This window comes from Pelophylax lessonae, assembly GCF_965119305.1.
Source record: "Pelophylax lessonae genome assembly, chromosome: 6".
Lineage (NCBI taxonomy): Eukaryota > Metazoa > Chordata > Amphibia > Anura > Ranidae > Pelophylax > Pelophylax lessonae.
In genome coordinates, this window is record NC_138773.1 from 32,393,239 (window position 1) to 32,416,456 (window position 23,218).

Genomic DNA, 23,218 nt, shown 5'->3' on the forward strand with positions numbered 1-23,218 from the left:
GACATGGCGCAGGCTTCACAACCTTCAACGCATGTCAAGAGGTCAGTCTATACTTTAAGGATCAGGTATCAAAAACTCAAAACTGATACCATGCTGCAGTGCTGATCTGTCGGCACCTACCTATACTACAACTATTGGGACTGTACCTACACTACCGTATGTTGTGGTAATACGCAGTAACGGTAAGGAAGGTGAAATACAAGCAGACTAGGGAGCTATAGACCAATCACTGACAACTCTACACCTCAACCTAATTACTGGAGGGAGGTGTAAATATACATTTCATATCATCCCAATTCTAAACCTCAACTTAACAATCAACCTAACTCATACTCCTTAACCCAAACCCCTAGCCATAAACCTAATCCATATCCTTCAACTCAACCCCTAACCCTCAACCTAACTCATAACTTTCAACCTGACCCCTAACCTTCCACCTAAACCTCAACCTAGCCCCTTATCCATAACCCTGAACCCAACCCCTTACCATCAACCAAATCCCTAACCCTCAACCTAATGCATAATTCTCAATCCAACCCCTAACTCTCAACTTAATTCATAACTCTCTACCTAACCCTTAACCTTCAACCTAATCTATGACTGTCAAAGCAATCCCTAACCATTAACCTTATCCATAACCCTTAGCCAAACCCCTAAACATCAACCTAATTCATAACCCTCAACCTTATCCATGACCGCCAACCCGACCCCTAAACCTCAACCTAATACATAACACTCAACCCAACCCCTATCCCCCAACCTGATCCATAATTCTCATCCCAACTCTTACCATCAACCTAATCCATAACCTTCAACCTAACCCCTAACTCTCAACCTTATCCATGACTGCCAATGCAATACCTAACCATTAACCTTATCCATAACCCTCAACTTAACCCCTAAACATCAACCTTATCCATGACTGTCAACCCAAACCCTAACCTTCAGCTCAACCCCTAACTCTCAACCTAAAACATAACCCTCAACCCAACCCCTAACTCTCAGCTTTATCCTTGATCATCATCCCAACCCCTAACCCTTAACCTAATCCATAACCCTCAACCCAACTCCTAACTCCCAGCCTTATCCATGACTGCCAATGCAATACCTAACCATTAACCTTATCCATAACCCTCAACTTAACCCCTAAACATCAACCTTATCCATGACTGTCAACCCAAACCCTAACCTTCAGCTCAACCCCTAACTCTCAACCTAATACATAACCCTCAACCCAACCCCTAACGCTCAGCTTTATCCTTGATCATCAACCCAACCCCTAACCCTTAACCTAATCCATAACCCTCAACCCAACCCCTAACTCCCAGCCGTATCCATGACCATCAACCTAATCCATAACCTTAAACCTATTACATAACCCACAACCTAATCTATAACCCTTCAACCCAACCCCTAACTCTCAATTTTTTCTTTGACCATTAACCCAACCCCTAACCCTCAACCTAATACTTAACCCTCAACTCAACCCCTAACTCTCAACTTTATCCTTGACCATCAACCCAACCTCTAACCTCAACCTAATTCATAATGCTTAACTCAACCCCTAATTCAAAAACTTACCCATAACCCTCAACTAACCTGTAACTTTCCACCAAACCCATTACCTTCCACCTAACCCCTAAACCCAATCCCTAACCTTCAACCAAACCCACATATGCCAACATACAATATGCCAGGTAACTGGCAGAGTAAAAGCTGCTCTTACATGTATTTAACAAGATGTTGTTTTTATATTCCTCCAGCTCATCAAATATGGGCCTCAGTCTAGAGCATTCAGATGCTAAATATTTAAAGGGGTTTTTTGAAGAGTAAAGAGCAGATTATGTTCAATAAAATCATAAATAGAAACCACATATTACATCTTATGTTAACTCCATGTATCCCTTTCAGTTGCCCATATATTATACTGACCAGGAATGGAGGAGCATGGTATGGGAGGAGTTAATGTGACTTCATCTAATTACATTTTTATATGATATCATAGAGTTCTTGTGAATTAATAAAACACGTGGCAATTAATTTTATAATACACACACTCAGCTATATATACAAGTAGAAGGAGAGATAAATTAATACGGCGACTGGGGGCTAACAGGTGAGTAATAGGAACATGGTCTGTGGTGGATTCGTACAAAGCTATTACGATATATAGGAGGATATATATGGGTTAACGCACCTATTTTTAATTAAGGGAAATTAGGATTCACAGAGAACTTCTGTCACCATGTACGCTCACAAGGCTAGTCGTAGAGGTCGTAGGACACCAAGTTGGTATTTTATTGGGAACTATCATACTTTTCTAACCAACGGAGTAGGGTCATCTACAAGGCAACTTAGGCTGGTGCTTGGGGATCTTTGAATGTCCAGGGGCCCTTTTAAAGCATGATTAGCATATAGAAGAAGAAAAAAAATAGCTAAACGAAAGGACAATTTCCATCACTACTCATGGTAAATTATAGTTTCTCAACCAGGACTTCATGGAACCCTTGGGTTCTTCCAGAGGTTGCTATGGGTTATTTGAGCAATGAGCAATTTCTGCATTTCAAATAAGTTCCCACTGACACCATTTATATTTTTAGCTCTCTGTAAGGGGGTAATTCCTCCCAATGACCACAAGAGTAAGGAGCATTCTTCCCACTGACCATCACACTAATGTATCAGGAGTTGTAGATATAATCATTTTTAGTTGGGGTTCCCTGAGCCCAGAAAGGTTTTTCAAGGGTTCCTCTGTTTTGAAAAGGTTGAGAGAAGTTATGGTAGATGAAGCCCTAACTATAGGAACTGTGGGATTCACACTCAATATCCACCAGACACAAGCCTTAGTTGATCCATGGAGCACTAACTGATCTTTCATCTTCCATTAAAGTGTATATAAACCCATAAACAATAATGTGTTATATTGCAATTTTCCAGTCCTTAGATGTACAAAATATTGGCTGCATTATCTTTCTATTTTCAGGCTTTTTCCCTTTATTGTCACCGGGTGATCCTGCCAGTAACATACTTCCTGTCTGAAGGTGACAACGCGCACTGTACTGTATTCATGGAGGTGCAGTGTTGACACCCTAGCACAGGAAGTGTATTAAAACTACAGAAAATCTATTTTTTGCCCTCATCTGTATAATGGGGAGGGGGTATGTAGTCCTCGGAGAGAAATGAAAGCAAGGTAAATTATAGCATTGCAGCAGACACAGAGAGAGCACAGTAAATGATCAGCTCACATGATTTCTGGCAGGATAAACAGGTATTGAATAGATATAACAAAACATTTTAAATTGTATATTTTAAAAAAGGGAGCAAATAAGAGACGCTTATTGTTAGGGTAACACGATTATCTAAAGCCAAAACTTTTTTTTTTTAATGTTGAACCTCTGTGAAGTTATTTGTGTCTTCAATGGGGAGATTTATATTCTCTATTTGCCCTGTCTCTAAGACAGAGAGTCAGGGGAAGTTCAAAACTCTACAGTTGAAAAAGATATTAGGGGAAGCCTTCCAGTCAGTGGCAGCTGGTGCATTGGGGGCGCAGGGGCGCCGCTCCACCTATCCATGCATCCGGCACCCTAATCTACATGCGGGGCACCGGACGCATGGAGTTCAATGGGGCTTTTTTTTTTTTTAGAAATTGGTTAGAGCCAGTGGCTCTAATAGGCTACAAAAAAGGGTGGGCTTGGGGCACAGAGCACTGAGCCCCGAGCCCACCCAGCTGTGTGACAATAGCGAATTAATATTGGTGAGCGGCCTGGTGTGGTCCGGGGGGGGGGGGGGGGGGTTGGTATGGTGTGGTCCGTCGGCCGCCCCCCCTGGCCCATGGAGCACCAGCCGCCACTGCTTCCAGTGGGGACAACTATCCAAGAGGGGAATTTCCCTCATTTTGCAGAGATTTTCTCTCACTTCCTGTTGCATCTCTGGGAGAGGAAGTGAAGGGAAATCTCCCTAAATGGGACACAGATGGCAAAAAAAGTAAACTGGCATGGATTTTAACCTTTCCCTGATCTATGCATAATAAAAAAAAAATGACTTTAGATGCAATTTAACAATGATTGAAAGTCAAGAACAATCTAAAGTCCTAAATCCAGGCACAAGCCTCATAAAGTTAACAAAAATCTTCCTTTACCTCCCCTGACTGAGACAATTACTTCTTCATTTGTGTCTCACATGTTCCCCCTCCCAGACGCTGCAGCTCACAGTGGGAGGGATTCAGTAACAGAAGCAGTGCTGCCAATCCAGGAAGAAGTGGGCGGGACTGGGTGTGGCCAGGTGCTGATTGACAAGCTAAAGGCAGTGACAATGCTGATAGACACTCCCCCTTCTACCAATTTTCCTCCTACTGTAGTGTACCCTATGGGTGTACCTGGGTCCCACTGGTTTCTGCCAGTTCTGAGCTGATGGCACAGCTGGAAATTTTCCAATGTGGAACGGAAGTAAGCATGATGCAAGGGCGTAACTACAGGGGTTGTAGAGAAATCACTGTCCTCCTTTTTCCTCCTGTAGCTGCAAGAGGAGATTGGTTCCTCTGTATGCTGCCCCCCGCCACTCCTCCTATCCAGTTCACTTGTGTTCTGCTGTCTCTGGGCCCCTGTGTGCTCCCCTGGTCCCCCCCCCCCCCCACTGTGCTCCCTTCCCTCTCCTGCCGGCTGTTGCAGGGGATGTGTCACAATAGAGAACCAGAAAGGGGTCGGTAAATATGTTATTTACCAGCTCCTTCCTTTTCTGAATGGACAGAGTCATAGTCAGTGACATTGTAAAAATATAAAACAAATGATAAAAAATAATACAATTAAAATACCAAAAAATAAAAACTAATGACACCAGTGGGTGAACTTCCAGGATCACAAAGGTCACACTTGCAACTGGGCCCTGGCATTCCACCACTGTGGGGAGTCCCCAAGATGGCAGGAAGGGGGCCCACTGCAGAACTTGTGAAAGGGTCCCGCTGCGGGACCATGATAAAGGGCCCCATAACGAGAGTAAAGGGCCCCAGGATCAGTGGGAAGAGCCCCAGGCTTGAAGGGAAGGGCCCCAGCCAGGGGTCCGGGGGCCCTTAATGGTTTCTTGCACCGGGGCCCTAAAGGTTCTTGTTAGGCCTCTGGCATGATGTGTCTTTTATCTGCTGCATTAAGTTCCCTTGACTGATCACTGCGTCTTCGGGCCTCAATGTTTCTTTGTGCTTCTTCAGAACAGCACATCTTGAACCCTCAGTCTGCTTTAAAACCTTTGCCTGGGAGAGATTTGCTGATGCAGTAAAAGCACTTTTTGTGCTCAGTCTTGCCATAGTGTATGACCTCTGACATGAAACCATCTTCCACAACCTCACCTTAGTAGCAGAGTTTGGCTGTTCCTCACCCAGTTTTAGGCCTCCTACACAGCTGTTTCTGTTCCAGTAAATGATTATGATGATCATTAGCATCTGCTCGGTATAATTGGTTAATCATACACCTGATTCTAATCCTACAAAATCCCTGACTTTGCGCAAGTATACAGTGTGCAAGTGTAAGAATTGATGCTGGTTTGAAGCCAAAGGGTGGTCACACCAATTATACTGATTTGATTTTGTTTTTTCATTGGGTTGCTCCCGTATTTTTAAAATTGATAAAAAAAAAAAAAAAACAATTAAAATATATATTTTTGAAAACATTCTTGCTTTATAGCATTTCTTCATGCCTGGTTAAAACTTTTGCACAGTGACAGTACTGTATATGTCCTTTTTTCATTAATTGGAGGCCATACTTATACTTTATATGATTGTTCCAAAATGACTGCCCTACATATGTTGCAGCATCGCCCTCTGCTGACGGTCCAACAAAATACATGCATGGCCAGCAGCATTGAAAGTTGTAAAATGAAAATGCTGGGGTAAGAATTCGAACAAATAGTTCACTGGAGAATGTTAATTTTATTGAGCTCAATGTAGTAAGCTATAAAACAGAGTATAAAGCAGCATTAAAAAAAACAAACAGCAATAAAACTTTGAAGCAGCATTCTTTACTATTGCACAACTTGGTGCAGACCTTACCTTATGCATAGCAGCAAAAGTGTGGATAGAAGAGGGGAGAGAGAATGAGAAAACAATTAAGAATTAAATTGACTTAAAATCAGTGGCAGCCCATCCATTGGGGGTGTAGGGGTGCCACCCCCCCCCCCCACATCCATGCGTCCGGCCCCCTAATCTACATGCAGGGCACCGGACGCATGGATTCAAATGGATTCTTTTTTTTTTTAAGCACATAATTAGAGCCAGAGGCTCTAATAGCCTTCAAAAAAGGGCGGGTTCGGGGCGCAAAGCACTGTGCCCTGAGCCCATCCAGTTGTGTGACAATAGCGAATGAATATTCCCTATGTGTCACACGATCCTCCTCCTGGCCAATCAGTAAGCGGGTCCTGAGACCTGTTTCCCGATTGGCCAAAAGGAGAAGCCATGCCATTGGCCAAGGAGGAGGAGGGAGGAGACTGAGGGGGAAGCTGTCGTCGCCACTGCTGCTTGCCCTCCACATGTCCAGGGTGAGGGATCTGGCGACCGGAGGGGGGGTGGGGGTGGGGGGATAGGGGGTATGGTGTGCGGGCTGGTGTGGTCGGGGGGGGATATGGTGTGGTCCGTCTGCGCCCCCCCCCCCCCGGCCCATGGAGCACCAGCCGCCACTGCTTAAAATGCTGTTACTGCTGTGTCCATATAAATTACACTTTACAGAACATCACATTTTTGATTGGGTGCTCCCTTTCAAAAAATGTCAAATAAAACGGAAAATTTATATCAATACTTACCGTAATTTTCCTTTCCTGATAGAACTCCATGGCAGCACACGTATGGGTAGGCTCCGCCTCCTCTCCTACCCTATAGGACCCCACTCCCATAAATTTTTGCTCCAAGCCAGGAGCCGTTTTCCATATATAGACTACTCCAGCAGATGGGAGGGAACTCCTGCTGCCATGGAGTTCTATCAGGAAAGGAAAATTACGGTAAGTATTGATATAAATTTTCCGTTTTCCTGACAGACTCCATGGCAGCACACGTATGGGAAATAACTAGCCATACACACCCGGGTGGGCAACTGCTGGTCAAACAGAAATAGGTTTAATTTGCACCGTCAACAGACAAAATTTTTAAACCAAAATCAACTGACGATAAAGAAGCAGGTTCAACACAATAGTGTGACATGAAAGTGTTAATTGAGGACCATGAGGCCGCTCTGCAAATGACATCTGGTGCAACATTAAGGGAAGCCGCCCAAGACGTAGAAATCCCTCTGGTGGAATGAGCCGTCACCACTTCCGGAGGAGCCAGTCCCTTGGCTCTATATGCCCACTGGATGGTCTGAACTATCCAGCTAGAAATTGTTCTGGAAGAAGCCCTCTTGCCTCTGTTCTTTCCATAAAAGAGAACAAATAGATAGTCTGACTTGCGAAAGGAAGCTGTGAACTTCAAGTATGTTTGAAGGACTTCGCCCACATCCAACGGATGGGTACTCTGGTCATCTTGAGACTTGAATGTAGGTAAAACAATCTCTTGGTTGACATGAAAAACTGAATTTACCTTCGGATTGGACCCTAGCATAGGGACCAGGACAACCCGATCAGGAAAAAATGTCAGAAAAGGTTCTTTGCAACCTAGGTCACTAATTTCAGAGACACGTTTAGCCGATGTGATGGCTACTAAAAAGGCCGTCTTCATAGACAGATTCTTAAGGAAGAAGGAATCTCCATGTTCCAAAACTGTTGTTGAGAGAAACTCAAGGACTAGTGGAAGGTCCCATTTGGGGAACCTGGGTTTCCTGGGAGGTCTCATTCTTGACGCACCTCTGAAAAACTGCCGGACCAGAGGATGTTTTGCCCATGAGGTCCCCGTGAAGGCAGAGATTGCTGAGATCTGTACTCTGAGAGAGCCAACAGCCAGAGATAGGTCTAAGCCTGTCTGGAGGAACCCCAGAATGTGATGGATCTTAGGATTAGTGATGAAATCAGACTCATTAGACATGTAATCCTCAAACTTAGACCAGATCCTCTCGTAGACTTTGTTGGTGCCCGGTCTCCTGGCACTCATCATTGTGGACATTGCCGCACTTGGACAGCCAAGAGCTTTTAGTCTTTCCCTCTCAAGGACCATGCCATGAGATGTAACTGCGCTGGGCATGGATGCAGCACTGGACCCTGAGATAGAAGGTCCGACCTGAATGGCAGGGGAACAGGATCCCGAAAGCTCAGTTGGAGCAGCAGAGGAAACCAGGGCCTCCTTGGCCAAAACGGAAGAATTGCTATGATTTCTACCCTCTCTCTCCTGAGTCTCTGCAGGAACTTGAATATCACTGGGACCGGGGGAAAAGCATATGCTTTGTGGAACTTCCAGTGGTCCGTCAGAGCATCTACCCCGTAGGCTTGGGGGTAACGCCATCTCGAGTAGAATTTCGTCAGTCTGGCATTGTTTGGAGAGGCAAACAGGTCTACTTCCGGAAGAATCCCCAGAGAGATGACCCACTTGAAGGTTTCTGGATGAAGAGACCATTCGTTGTTGTCTAGATTGGTTCTTGACAGAAAATCTGCCTGAACGTTCTGGACTCCTGGAAGATAAGCAGCTGATAGATTGGCAAGATTCCGTTGGGCCCATGCCATGATCGGTTTCACTTCTTCCAGAAGGGAGGAACTGCGGGTGCCCCCTTGCCTCTTGATATATGCGACTGCCGTCGTATTGTCTAGCCGTAGAAGGACCGAGGACCCCTTCACCAAGTGACGGAAAGCCATGATGGCACGAAAAGCTGCCCGAAGCTCCAGGACATTTGAGACCAACCCGAGGGTGGGAAAGTCCCACCTGCCCTGGGCCACCTCTGACAGGCAGTGCGCACCCCAGCCCGTCTGGCTGGCATCCGATGTCACAACGATCCAAGGAACGGGAACGATCGAATGACAATTCAGGAGATTTTCCCGTTGTAGCCACCAAGACAGACTCGCCCTCATAGAGGATGTTATCCGTACAGGAGTGTCTGGATTCCCAGAGCTCCATTGGCGGAGGAAACCGATTTGAAAGGGCCTCATCCTCCACTGTGCCCACTTGACCATGGGGGCCGTGGAGACCATGGTCCCTATTATTTTCAGACACTGTGATGCCCGAAGATAAGGAGTTGACATTGCCGGTTGTATTCTGCTGTGGATCACCGGAATCTTCTCCACTGGAAGAGAGATGGTGCCTCTGGAGGTGTTGAAGAGTGCCCCCAGGAAGATCAAGGATTTTGACGGATCCAGATGGCTTTTCTCCAGATTCAAGAGCCACCCGAATTCTTGAAGGGTGGAGATTACCTGAGATCTGTGTTGCAGAATCTGTGCTTGGTCTTGAGAAAGAAGAAGCAGATCGTCTAAGTAGTGAAACAGTCGGATCCCTTTCGATCTGATCAGAGCTACAATAGCCAGTAAGATCTTTGAAAAGACTCGAGGTGAGGTGGTAAGCCCGAAAGGGAGACAGGTAAACTGGAGATGCACTTGACCCACGGCAAAGCGAAGAAACTTTTGTAGTTCTGCTGCCACTGGGACATGGAAATAGGCATCTTTTAGATCTATGGAGATCATCCAATCTTCTGGTTGCACCACTTGGCGGATAGTGAAGAGTGTCTCCATCCTGAACCTCTCTTTCTTTATGAAAGAGTTCAGATGAGTCAGGTCTATGACCGGTCTCCAAGAACCGTTTTTCTTTAGCACCATGAATAGAGGTGAATAAAGGCCTTGAAACCTTTCTTCGGCCGGAACTGGGATGACAGCACCTTGAGAGATCAGGGAATCTACGTATGACAGAAGAATTGACTTCTTTTCTTCCACGCGAGGTAGAGCCGTAGGGATGAACCGCAGAATTGGAGTTTCTTCGAAAGACCAAACGTGACCATGAGACACAGTCTTGACGGTCCACTGGTCCGTAATCGAGGCTGCCCAAACGTGCGCAAACTGACGTAGACGAGCGCCTACTCGCAACGCTTGAGCAGGCCTGATATCAAAAAGACTTTGTGGTCTCCCGACCACTAGAAGGTGTTCCCTTGTTGAACTTCTGACCTGTAGGTTGAGATCTTTTCCAATTCTTTCTGAACTCACGTCCAGGCCTGTAAGATCGAGCTTCTCTGGATCGATCCGAACTTGGTTTGTGCTGAAATCTTCTGCGGTCAAACAAACGGCGATCCTGAGGGAGGAAACCTGATTTACCACCAGTGGCACGGGTAATGGCACTGTCCAGCTTGTTGCCAAAAAGGGACGCACCCTCAAACGGAATCCTGCACCAGGCTTGTTTGGAAGCAGGATCGGCCAGCCAGGGACGTAACCATAAAGCACGTTTGGCCGTGACAGAAGAGAGCATGACCCGCGCCACCAGGCGAATGATATCAATGGAAGCCTCTCCCAAAAAGGCCGTTGCTAACCTTAGTTCATACACAGCCGAGCTTCTGGCTGCTTCTTCTGAGACACCTTTCAGTGTGGTCTCCACGTTATCTACCCAAGCCTCCATAGCTTTGGATGTGGCTGCAAGGGCTAGGGCTGGCTTGTAGGTCATACCAGCTAACAGATAGATCTTTTTGAGATCCGTATCAATTCGTCTATCCAGACCATCTTTAAATGAGACGGAATCTTCCAAAGGTAGGGTAACGTGTTTGACTAGCCTCATCAAGGCTGCGTCTATTGTAGGTGCAGAATCAAGATGCTTCACTTTGTCGGTCTTAAAAGGATATAACCTGGAAAATTTGGACGATAAGGAATTCTTTCTTTCAACTCCATGCCATTCGTCTGTAATGATTTCCCCCAGCTCATTCAGAAAAGGGAAATGATCCCGTTCTTTCTTGAGATGTTTAAAGTATTTCTTCTGTTTTGCTGGGGAGTCTGCTGGCTCTTCCCATTTTAACGCCTCTTTTACCGCTCTTACTAGCGGAGAGATCATGGCAAAATCAAAACCTGAACTTTGGTCTTCTAGGTCATCCTCACTTTCAGAGGAATCCGAGAAGCGACTCGGCTGGGAAGTGCCTGGCTCTACGTCTTCCCTCTGAGGGAGAACTGGAGTATCAGTTGTATGACCAGACAGCCGGTTGGAATCCCAATCCCTTAAGGATTCTTGCACGATCCGCCTGACCAGGGTTTCCACTGGTGGATCTGGGACTTGTTTTTCCTTGATTGCCCGAGAATAGCAGGCATCACACAAGGATCTATCCTCAGGGACTACAGCCCTACAACCCCAGCAAGATTTGTGTGCGGGGCGGTCAGCATGTCGGGAAGACCGGCTTGGACAATCATCATGGCGCCTAGACCTAGACCTGGATCTATGGTGCCTGGATTTGGATGATGCATGGTGATGGCCTGAAGGTGATCTATCCTTTGATCCCGATGCAGGACGTTGGTCAGACCTAAAAGGGCTGAAAACAAAGGAAAGAAAAGCTCAGGCTACAGTAAGCCAGCTGGCAGACAAGCGAGAGTTAAAAGCTAAAGCTCACCTGTTGCGCAGGGACTGGCCACCGGGGGGCGGTGAGGCATCCATTGCAAATCACAGCGAGATAACCTGCAATAGGAAGGATGTAAGAACTCAATCTTACCTTCCCATAGCCGCCTTTCCCCTCCCCCATTCAAGCAGGACTGACCCAGCACAGGACTTACCAAACACAGGCAGAGACACAGCGTGGGGAGGCCGCCGCAAAAGCCCACAGACATCCCAAGAATGACAGCTCCATCAGCTGTTTAAATTTCCCGGGAGCCGTAAAGCCACGCCCCCCCCCGACGCCACCGCGTCATGGAGGACCGGAAGTGGCGTGCGCACATGCGCAGACCACTTAGGAACCAAGCCTCGCAATGAACACCCAACTGGGAATCAGGAGGCAGGGGGAGGAGCCGAGAGCGACGGCCTGGAACGCAGGAGCGCTCCAGCCGCCATACTAACCAGGAAGCAAAACGATGTAAAATATAAAAGTAAGCAATACATTACCACCAATACCGACAGAAGGACCTGGAACGCTCCTCAACCGGAGACTAGCGTGTGCGTCAGGGCATAAGGGCCTCCCGCTAGTAGCAAGGACGTTTGGCCAAGCGATGCAGCCCACCTCTCATTCAGGATTTATGGCATCTTCCGGCATCATTTCAAATTGCCCGGGTCCACCCAGTAGTACTGAGATTGCTGGACTAAGGTAGAAAGGCATCATCCAGGAAAGCCACACGCCACCAGGTATGTAAGAAAACGCATCCTATAAGGTAAGACTTCTCTTGCGGAAGGAGGACAAAAAAGGAACACGGCTCCTGGCTTGGAGCAAAAATTTATGGGAGTGGGGTCCTATAGGGTAGGAGAGGAGGCGGAGCCTACCCATACGTGTGCTGCCATGGAGTCTGTCAGGAAAATGTTGCATTCCAATACTTTTATTGCATGAGTTTATTTTTTCATTTTTTTTACTGTCACTACACAGGTTTTGGAAGAATTGAGAGGCGTGGCTCTAGGTGATAACTTCTAAAACCAGGATGCTGACTCTCCTGTGCGTCTGCTTTCTGCTGGGCTCCACAGCGGCATCTAGTGGTGAGCATGTGTTATTACAACACCCTATACATTTCCTCTTCTATTGACCATACTAATATAATAATGATTATGGTGATTAACAATAAGGATATTTATTTATTCCCACTATTTACCTAGTGCCCAGTTTGTGTTGTAAAAGTGTGTGTATAGTCAAAACTTTTACTTTGTTCTTTGTTTTTTATTAGTTTGGGGAAGGTTTTTAAATCCCTGTCAACTTGTTATTGCTTTCTGTATACTCCAGGGGGATGTATCATACCTGAGAACTTTTAAAAAAAATCAGAATTTTTCAGGAAGGGGGGTGGGGTGGCGGGCTGGGCTAATATCAATGCGCATAGCATTCAGTGGTAAATGGTGGTTGGGGAAAAATTCTGATAATAGTGGGAGGGGCTTAAACCTTGAGATTTTGTACAGAGTACAGGAGTCAGAAGTATATACAGCTCAGAGCACAGAAACCACTTTGATTGTTTTCACCACCACCCTCTTAGAGCCGGTTCACACTTCTGCGTGTGCCGGGTTCGCATGTCATGTCGGAGCCCACTGCTCCGACATGACATGCGATCAGCTGTGCGGTGCGAGTTTAGCCATACAGTTTGTATGGCTAAATTCGCACCGCACCCGCAGCAAAGACGCACAGGAGGCATTTTTGCTGCCGCATCAGGATCGGATCGCACAGCGGTTCACACTTGTGCGATCCGATCCTGTGCGAACTGCACGATCGCACTGCGATATGCGATCAAACTGGGGGTGTCGTTAAGATTACATTGACACCCCCAGCGGATCGCATATGGCAGTGTGAACTGCCGGGGGTGCGTGTGCGATGCGGGAACAGGCTGTGAATTCGCAGCCTTCCCGCATCGCATCAGTGTGAACCGAGCCTTATACATAACACAGCAATACCACCTACAGTATGTACATACATACACACACAACATACATACACATTACATACATATACATACACATTGCATACATACACATACAATATACATACATACATACACATTGCATACATATAAATGCAACATACATAATTACTGCACACATATACATACATACACACTGCATACACATACATACAACATATATACACACTGCATACATATACATACAACATACATAAACATTGCATACATATACATACAACATACATACACACTGCATACACATACATACATACATACACATTGCATACAAAAACATACACACACAATATATACACATACATACACATACAGTATCTCACAGAAGTGAGTACACCCCTCATATTTTTCAAAATATTTTATTCTATCTTTTCATGTAACAACACTGAAGAAATGACACTTTGTTACAATGTAAAGTAGTGAGTGTACAGCTTGTATAACAGTGTAAATTTGCTGTCCCTTCAAAATAACTCAACACACAGCCATTAATGTCTAAACCGCTGGCACCAAAAGTGAGTACACCGCTAAGTAAAAATGTCCAAATTGGGCCCAAAGTGTCAATATTTTGTGTGGCCACCATTATTTTCCAGCACTGCTTTAACCCTCTTGGGCATGGAGTTCACCAGAGCTTCACAGGTTGTCACTGGAGTCCTCTTCCACTCCTCCATGATGACATCACGGAGCTGGTGTATGTTGGAGACCTTGAGCTCCTTCACCTTCCGTTTGAGGATGCCCCACAGATGCTCAATAGGGTTTAGGTCTGGAGACATGCTTGGCCAGTCCATAACATTTACCTTCAGCTTCTTTAGCAAGGCAGTGGTCATCTTGGAGGTTTTTGGGGTCGTTATCATGTTGGAATACTGCCCTGTGGCCCAGTCCCTGAAGGGAGGGGATCATGTTCTGCTTCAGTATGTCACAGTACATGTTGGCATGCATGATTCCCTCAATGAACTGTAGCTCCCCAGTGCCGGCAGCACTCATGCAGCCCCAGACCATGACACTCCCACCACCATGACTGACTGTAGGCAAGACCCACTTGTCTTTGTACTCCTCACCTGGGTGCCGCCACACACGCTTGACACCATCTGAACCAAATACGTTTATCTTGGTCTCATCAGACCACAGGACATGGGTCCAGTAATCCATGTCCTTAGTCTGCTTGTCTTTAGCAAACTGTTTGCGGGCTTTCCTGTGCATCATCTTTAGAAGAGGCTTCCTTCTGGGACGACAGCCATGCAGACCAATTTTATGCAGTGTGCAGCGTATGGTCTGAGCACTGACAGGCTGACCCCCCCACCCCTTCAACCTCTGCAGCAATGCTGGCAGCACTCATACGTCTATTTCCCCAAGGCAACCCCTGGATATGACGCTGAGCACGTGCACTCAACTTCTTTGGTCAACCATGGTGAAGCCTGTTCTGAGTGGAACCTGTCCTGTTAAACCTCTGTGTAGTCTTGGCCACCGTGCTGCAGCTCAGTTTCAGGGTCTTGGCAATCTTCTTATAGCCTCGGCCATCTTTATGTACAGCAACTATTTTTTTTCAGATCCTCAGAGAGTTTTTTGCCATGAGGTGCCATGTGGAACTTCCAGTGACCAGTATGAGAAAATGAAAGCGATAAAACCAAATTTAACACACCTGATCCCCATTCACACCTGAGACCTTGTAACACTAACGAGTCACATGACATCGGGGAGGGAAAATGGCTAATTGGGCCCAATTTGGACATTTTCACTTAGGGGTGTACTCACTTTTTTTGCCAGTGGTTTAGACATTAATGGCTGTGTGTTGAGTTATTTTGAGGGGACAGCAAATTTACACTGTTATACAAGCTGTACACTCACTACTTTACATTGTAGCAAAGTGTCATTTCTTCAGTGTTGTCACATGAAAAGATATAATAAAATATTTACAAAAATGTGAGGGGTGGACTTACTTTTGTGAGACACTGTATTCAACATACATACTGTACACGTTGCATACACCTACTTACAACATGCATACACATACTGTACATGCAAGTGTGTATCTAAAGCTAGTTGTTTTTTTTTTTTTTGCTACATAGGATACAAAAAAAAAAACACACAAAAAAAAAGGAAGTTCAGTTATGCTTTAAGCTTCTCCCTGCTTCACCAGATCCATCACCATACCTGAGAACTTTGGGTGGTGGGCTGGGCCAATCATGCATAGTGCGCCTAAGCAAATAGTAAGAGTGGTCAAATTGTGGAAAAACATGTGGGAGGAGCTTAAAAAGTGGGAATGTGACTGACTGACACATCCTTCCTGATTCCATGCAAAAACAATTATTTTCAGAAAAAAAGTTGCAGTTAGTGAAGCAAACTTTGTAAAAATAGACCTGCAGAGATTAAACACCACTACTGCTTAGCACAGCACTATTTTACGAATAATGTATGGGTGGCAGTTGCATTTGTATAAGGTGGAGTCCCCAAGTTCATAGTATCCCCAGTACCCCTGGTGCATACCAATGTAGAAGAAGCCAGCACCAGTTTATTAGGACCAGTTGTAGAAGGTTCCAATTCCTCTGCCTCTCTTCCTGTAGCCCGCGTTGCACCACCTGCCAGCTGTCATCCGCATTCCCAAGCAGTCTCTGCAGCAAGCCCAGGATCTGCACACCCACTGAGTTTGTGTCTCCTACTGGGGAAGGATTGCACTTTGCACACATCTCTGCCCAATGCAAAGGGGCAGGAGGGGAGTTCTAGTGATATTTGGACAGAGTTGTATAAAGTACTCGAAACCCATACTTGAGTAAAAGTACAAGTGCTCGATCAAAAAGTGACTTGAGTAGAAGTGGAAGTGCTCGATCAAAAAGTGACTTGAGTAGAAGTACTAAAGTATTCAACATTTTTTGTACTTAAGTATTGCAATTAGTTTTTTTCTTAAAAATTTTGCTACTCAAGTACTGAAAGTAAAAGTACAAGTACTGTGTTATGTAGTTATTAAAGAAAGAAGGCCAAAGTTTCAAACATCATATTGTTTATTATTTCAAATGCAGCTTTTATTTATACATACAGTAGCATTTATTTTCGTATGCGCTGATAATACACATGTTTTGAGCTTCATGAAACCTGCCATCTACTGTTCTGGCAGTGGTAATTTTTATAATTGTAACGAGTAACTAAGCAGCACAAAAAAAAAAATATCGGAGTAGAAGTATTGAAATCATCGAAAAAATGTAGTGAAGTAAAAGTGGAAGTAGGAGAAAAAAATTCTACTCCAGGAAAGTACAGATACCGCCTTTCCGTACTTAAGTACAGTAGTGAAGTAGTTCTACTTAGTTACTATACATCTCTGTATTTGGGTCCTGGATGGTCTCTAGGCCCCCAGATCCATGGGTTTCCTTTGCAAGAGAAATGCAGCACCCTGGCTCCGGATATAAGAATTTGGCCCTTTCCAGCTGCTGGAGGGAGCCCAGCCCAGATGTTCACCAGCTGCCTAATCTATTTCTGCATGCCATCTTTGAATGGAGTGCTGGGGGTGTCCAGTTGCGTGGGTTTCTCAGTAGCCCAACATCTCCAAAACATTAGATTGCAGCATTATCAGATATGCCTCCCTTCCCTCCTCTCCATCGCGACCTTTTTATTAACATGTACAGACAGGCCAGCTGGTCTGGAGATTTTGACAAATCTGGCAATGTTAATAAAATTCCAGCATTGCCAGGTAATTTCCAGCACGTTCCCAGGTATGGCCATCACCCAACCCAAATCTCACCATAGCTGGTCTCCATAGCCGGTTTAGGTGAACATGTGCAGATACAATAAACATAGGTATTCATGTGTTGGTGACCCCTGCATGACTGCTCTCTTTTATCTCACCCTTGTAGTACAGTTGCAGAGTTCCTCCTTCGCTGGAGAGTATGGAGCAAATAGAGGCACAGCTTTTTCGTTCTCCAATGTGCAAAAACATGGGCCAATAACAGCCATCCGCGTCAGGGAGGGTTCCAGCTGTCTGTATGGGTAAGATCGTCTAGACTATCCCTTTTCTACTACATTTTATATACATACAACCTTTTCAGCACATTGCAGTAGAAGGTATGATGTCATCAGCCTGCTGCAAGGAGAAGAAAGCATTTCCTTAGTCTCCTTTCCCCCTGTGTTTAGACTGCAACAGTGTAACTTTGTAGCAGCATGTCACAAGGTCAGAGGCTGTAGCAGGGGCTGATAGCATCAGACATTTGTGAACCAGGAATTACATGATAATGTGTATATTTGTCGGTACCTCAAGCCAAGGGGGGGGGGGGGGCTTTTATGGCAAGTAATTGATAGTATCACATGTAATCATAGAATATTTATTGTAAAACAAGGAAAAGATATTTACATAAAGTTCATATTTACAAGGTATATGTATTCTTTGTGCTGAGTTATAGACCCAGAGTGAGTACGTGAAGAGAGATGAAGATATTGTGACATGTGTCATTTGTGACAATGTTGGAATGTTTTATCTCTTTCTTTCCATGCTTAATGGCTTGGAATTTTTTTAGAGATGATTCCTGATGCGTATCCTACGCGTTTCGGCTTGTAGAAAGCCTTTATCAAGGATTATACGTTTTTGTCACCGTTTCTGTAACAGTAAAGATGTAGTAAGTTACTTATTCATTTTGATACACCTTGGATTAACCATTGGTATATCACATTAAAAATATACATACATATTTTGTGTTCGGTCCATGTACAGCTAAATTGCCTTCTTTAACCTACCTAGCGGTATTCCCGAGCGTGACTCGGGGTTAGATTTTAGAGCCAAAAGCGGTAACCGCTAGGAAGATTGCTGGATCCTGGTAGAGGTTTAACTTACCTTTTCTCCGGGATCCAGCGAAGAATGCGGGCGGTATGCGGCGGCGGAGCTTCCTCCCGATCGTCTGCGAGCCCCGGCTTCCGTCTCCGGCGACGTGACGTCCGCCGGGGGGTGGAAACGGTGGCAAATTCAAATGTAAAACACACCAAACACACTGATACCGTTCAAAATAAAATAAAATCACATTACATTGCCCCCTAGTGCCCTTTCCTGCAGTTTTACTGTACTTTTTATGTAAATATATGTATATATATATATATACATATATATATACACATATATATATATATATATATATATATATATATATACAGTATATATATATATATATATATATATATATATATATATATGTATATATATATATATATAATATATATGTATACATACATATATATATATATATATATATATATATATATATATATATATATATATATATATATATATATATATATATATATATAATAAATGTATACAGTTGGTTTGGGCTGCTCATTCACAAGAATTACATGCAAAATAATGGTACTGCTTTCATCACCTAAAATCCAAAAGAATCATACCGCCAGGGAGGTTAAGCAGCGATAACCTTATCAAAGATTTGAACACTCAGACTTACATCATTGGACGCACCCATAAGGTTATCGCTGCTTAAAGAAGGCAATTTAGCTGTACATGGACCGAACACAAAATATGTATGTATATTTTTAATGTGATATACCAATGGTTAATTCAAGGTGTATCAAAATGAATAGGTAACTTACTACATCTTTACTGTTACAAAAACGGTGACAAAAATCCTTGATAAAGGCTTTCTACAAGCCGAAACGCGTAGGATACGCATCAGGAATCATCTCTAAAAAATTCCAAGCCATTAAGCATGGAAAGAAAGAGATAAAACATTCCAACATTGTCACAAATGACACATGTCACAATATCTTCCTCTCTTTTCACGTACTCACTCTGGGTCTATAACCCAGCATAAAGAATACATATAACTTGTAAATATGAACTTTATGTAAATATCTTTTCGTTGTTTTTCAATAAATATTCTATGATTACATGTGATACTATCAATTACTTGCCATAAAAGTACAACCCCCCCCCCTTGGCTTGCAGTACCAACAAATATACACGAATCTCATTCGGGACGAAGGCAAACACATACTATAAAAAAAAAAAAAAAAACCTTACATGATAATGTAGTCTCTGAGCCAACGTCTCAGTCCAGGACGTAGATGGTGACCCCAGTTGATGCATGAGCAAAGATGTTCACGTCTTTATTTGTTTTCCTCCAGGATCCACTTCAGATATAATGATATCTGGGCAGCTTTTGTTGGAGCGCATTCTGGTTCCTTCCACGAGTTCTTGTTGCACCATGGTGAACATATCATTCAGGTGTCAGGAAAATTCTCCACTTGTGTGAATGAGCTGGTCTTCGTGACAAGCCGCGGGAGGATATTCAAAGTTGGCCAATCATCAGGCACAAGCTTCAATGATTTTCCGCTGTCTGAGGGCACCGTACTGCGCTACATTAGTGGGCGATACTCCTCCGTCCTGAATAGCATCGGCTTCCACTGGGGTGTCCAACCCCATTGATACCACCTCAAAGATGGTTCTGATTGTCCTCCCAGAACACAAAAGAATTGGATCCCACCAGAGCCAACCAGAAGACCCGTCTCCTTCAGTGCCCATCTGGCTCTTTCCTTTGCTGCCTATGCAACTTTCTATACTTTCTATTACTGAAAAAAATAAAGCTTTTAAATCGTATTTTGTGTTCCGATTAGTCTGCAATCTCTTGAGGTACTGTAGCTTTTACTTAAAAGAAATGTTCAGTCTTCCTTCTGTCCGTCCACAATGACCTTCAGTTATTTACAGGTGAGGGTCTGTTTAGCTCAAATTATGAATGCGTCTGAATAGACCAATGTACATATATTAAACAATATTTCACACAAGATTATTATCACAGCAGAACCCCTCTGTTTGTTACTGACAGCCAGGATTGAGAGCCAACAGCCCCGCAAAGTGTCAGCTGCTGGATCCCAAAGCAGAGAACGAATCCTCTGCACAGGACATCAAATGCTGTCTACCATGATGACCTACAATTATTTACAGCTAGTGACGGTCTGCTTAGTCCAAATTATCAATATGTCTGAAGAGATCAATGTCCATAAATGAGGCAATCTTGTCTACTGAGTTAAACAGTTTGGGATGGGAATAAAATTCACGATAAGCACACTTGTGGAAAATAGACGCATTCATCAGTACAACACAAATATGATAGCATGGCTTTAATCCAGTTAAGTATTTGATCAAAATCGTACATTACATAGAACTAACATACCTGAATCACATTTGAACCTACAGTCAGATACACTCTAAGCCACATATGTCAAACACAATGCCCGTGGGCCAAATGTGGCCTTCCAGGCCCTGTCATGTGGCCCTCACACCCAGTTTTGCAGTTGGAACAAGGCCAAAACCCCATTCCGCCACCTTCTGCTCTCACCCTCCGCTCCTACTCCCTGCTGTCACTTGTAAATTTAGAAGCCTTCAGTTTTTACAAAGAACAGCTTTGCCCTCAACGGCTCCCGGATGTACCAGATTCCTGGACGCACTCACAGTAGGGCATAGCGGGGACAAATCTCCAAAAATCTAAGGGAAAGAACGATCTCCTGCAAATACACAGGTAGCAGAGCCACCTACACAGGAAGGTACAAGGTACTAGAGCTGGGCCAGGTATGTCAAATAGATGCGAGGAAGCTTCATGGGGGGGGGGGGGTTGGGGTTACAAACTCAGTGCACCCCTAAATCCTGCACTCCGTACAAAGCACACCCCTGAATGCTGCACTCTGTACATAACACACCCCTGGACAGTGGTGTATTTAGGTTTTGTGCTGCCCTAGGCCTGACTAAACTTGTGCTCCCCCTAATTTAAATATGACCCACCCCTTCCTGTAAAGGCCACACCCCTTCCTTCCCATAAGTTCAGCCTCATTAGTGCCCATCAGTGCAGCCTCATTACTGACCAACAGTGCAGCATATCAGTGCGGCCTCATCAGTGGCCATCAGTACAGCATCATCAGTAGTCACCAGTGCAACATATCAGTGCCCATTAGTGCATCATATCAGTGCCCATCAGTGCAGCTTATCAGTGCCGCCTCATCAGTGAGCCATTAGGGCAGCATATCAGTGCAGCATTATTAGTGAAGCTTATCGGTGCTGCCTCGTGCCCATTAGGGATGATCGAACTTTTCAAAAGTTGGGTTCGGCCAGAACATCCGAACTACCCGAAAGTTCGGCCCGGATTTCAGAACCCCATTGAAATCAATGGGACCCGAACTTTGGTAATCAAAAAACACCATTTTGAAGCCCTAAAACCCAATAAATGCCCCTAAAAAGTGCCTAGGGTTCTGGGTCATAACCCAGGGACTATTAATCACACAAAAAAAGTTCTTAAAAATTGTCATTTTTGATAGAGAGACAATTATTGGAGAAATTAAAAAAAAAAAAAATAAATAAAAAAATTGCTTTGGATTTAGTATCTGGGGGGGAGGGGGGGGGGGGTCTAAAAAGGGTACCTGTGAAGTTTCAGCTCTGTAGCATGTCCAGAACCAGAAAAAAAGATACATTTTCAGTAGAGTAGGGATGGTAGGACCCTCCTTTTACACATATATGATCTTTTTTTGGGGGGTCTGGACATGCTACAGAGCTGAAACTTCACAGGTACACCTTTTAGACCCCCCAGACACAAAATCGCACAAAAAAAAGTTCTTAAAATTGTAATTTTTGATAGATTTTTGATAGAGAGCCAATTATTTAAGAAATAAAAAAAAAAAAATTAAAAAAAAAAAAATGTTCTTTGGATTTAATGTCTGGGGGGTCTAAAAAGTGTACCTGTTAAATTTCAGCTCTGTAGCATGTCCAGAACCCCCCAAAAATTAGCATTTTCTTATAATTTTTATTAGAACAGGAATACGGCTTCTCTACTGCGTTTTTTCTTGCAGGCATTTATCGGGCATTTTTGGAGGCAGGCATGACTTTTTTTGGATTAGTGTCTGGGGGGGGGGGGTCTAAAAAATGTACCTGTGAAGTTTCAGCTCTGTAGCATGTCCAGAACCAGTAAAAAAGATAATTTTTCAGTAGAGCAGGGATGGTGGGACCCTCCTTTTACACCTATATGATCTTTTTCGGGGGGGGGGGGGGGTTCTGGACATGCTACAGAGCTGAAACTTCACAGGTACACCTTTTAGACCCCCCAGACACAAAATCACACAAAAAAAGTTCTTAAAAATTGTCATTTTTGATATATTTTTGATAGAGAGCCAATTATTGAAAAAAATAAATAAATGTATTTGAATTTAGTGTCTGGGGGTCTAAAAAGTGTACCTGTGAAGTTTCAGCTCTGTAGCATGTCCAGAACCATTAAAAAAAAGATTGTTTGTATTAGAACACTTTCAGCACAGGATGTTGGCTTATCGCTTTTCACACCTTGCCGGTTTAATAGCAGGCGTTTTTTGGGCATTTTTTTGGGTTCTTTTGAGGCAGGAAAAACATCTGAACTTGTGTATACGGGTGTATATACACACATACTTATATGTATATACACACCTAGACATATATAGGTGTGATAGGAGCGTAACTATATTGGTGTTAATTATTTCATTAGCGCAAGTAGTTTTTTCTGCTCCCTTCACACCTATATATGTGCAGGTGTATATATACAGACATGGGTGTGTATATATACCCCCTATACACATGTTCAGATGTCATGTCTGACTCCAAACATGTGCTCAAAAAAGCACTAGCAACGCCTGCAGCCAAAAATGCTGGCGGCGGCGAAGCCATATCCCTGCAGCGAAAGTGACACAAGAGAAACTAGCTTTTCTCTATAGCGGTCACCCTGATATGGAAGGGTTTGGTCACCCTGCCATAGCAGTCACTGTCAGTTCACCCTACACT

The 23,218-nt window shown here is 44.2% G+C and overlaps 1 protein-coding gene across 1 annotated transcript in view; it reads left to right on the plus strand.

The window, feature by feature from the left end:
- Positions 1–12,471: 12,471 nt before the first annotated feature.
- The window catches only part of LOC309558518 (zymogen granule membrane protein 16-like), a gene marked incomplete at its 5' end in the record, with an annotated part of 322,172 nt that continues 311,425 nt past the window's right edge, over positions 12,472–23,218 (plus strand). Inside the window, one exon of the mRNA XM_082261598.1 lies at positions 12,472–12,526. Coding sequence (XP_082117724.1) covers positions 12,472–12,526 — 55 coding nt within the window. The remainder of the gene's footprint in view (positions 12,527–23,218) is intronic.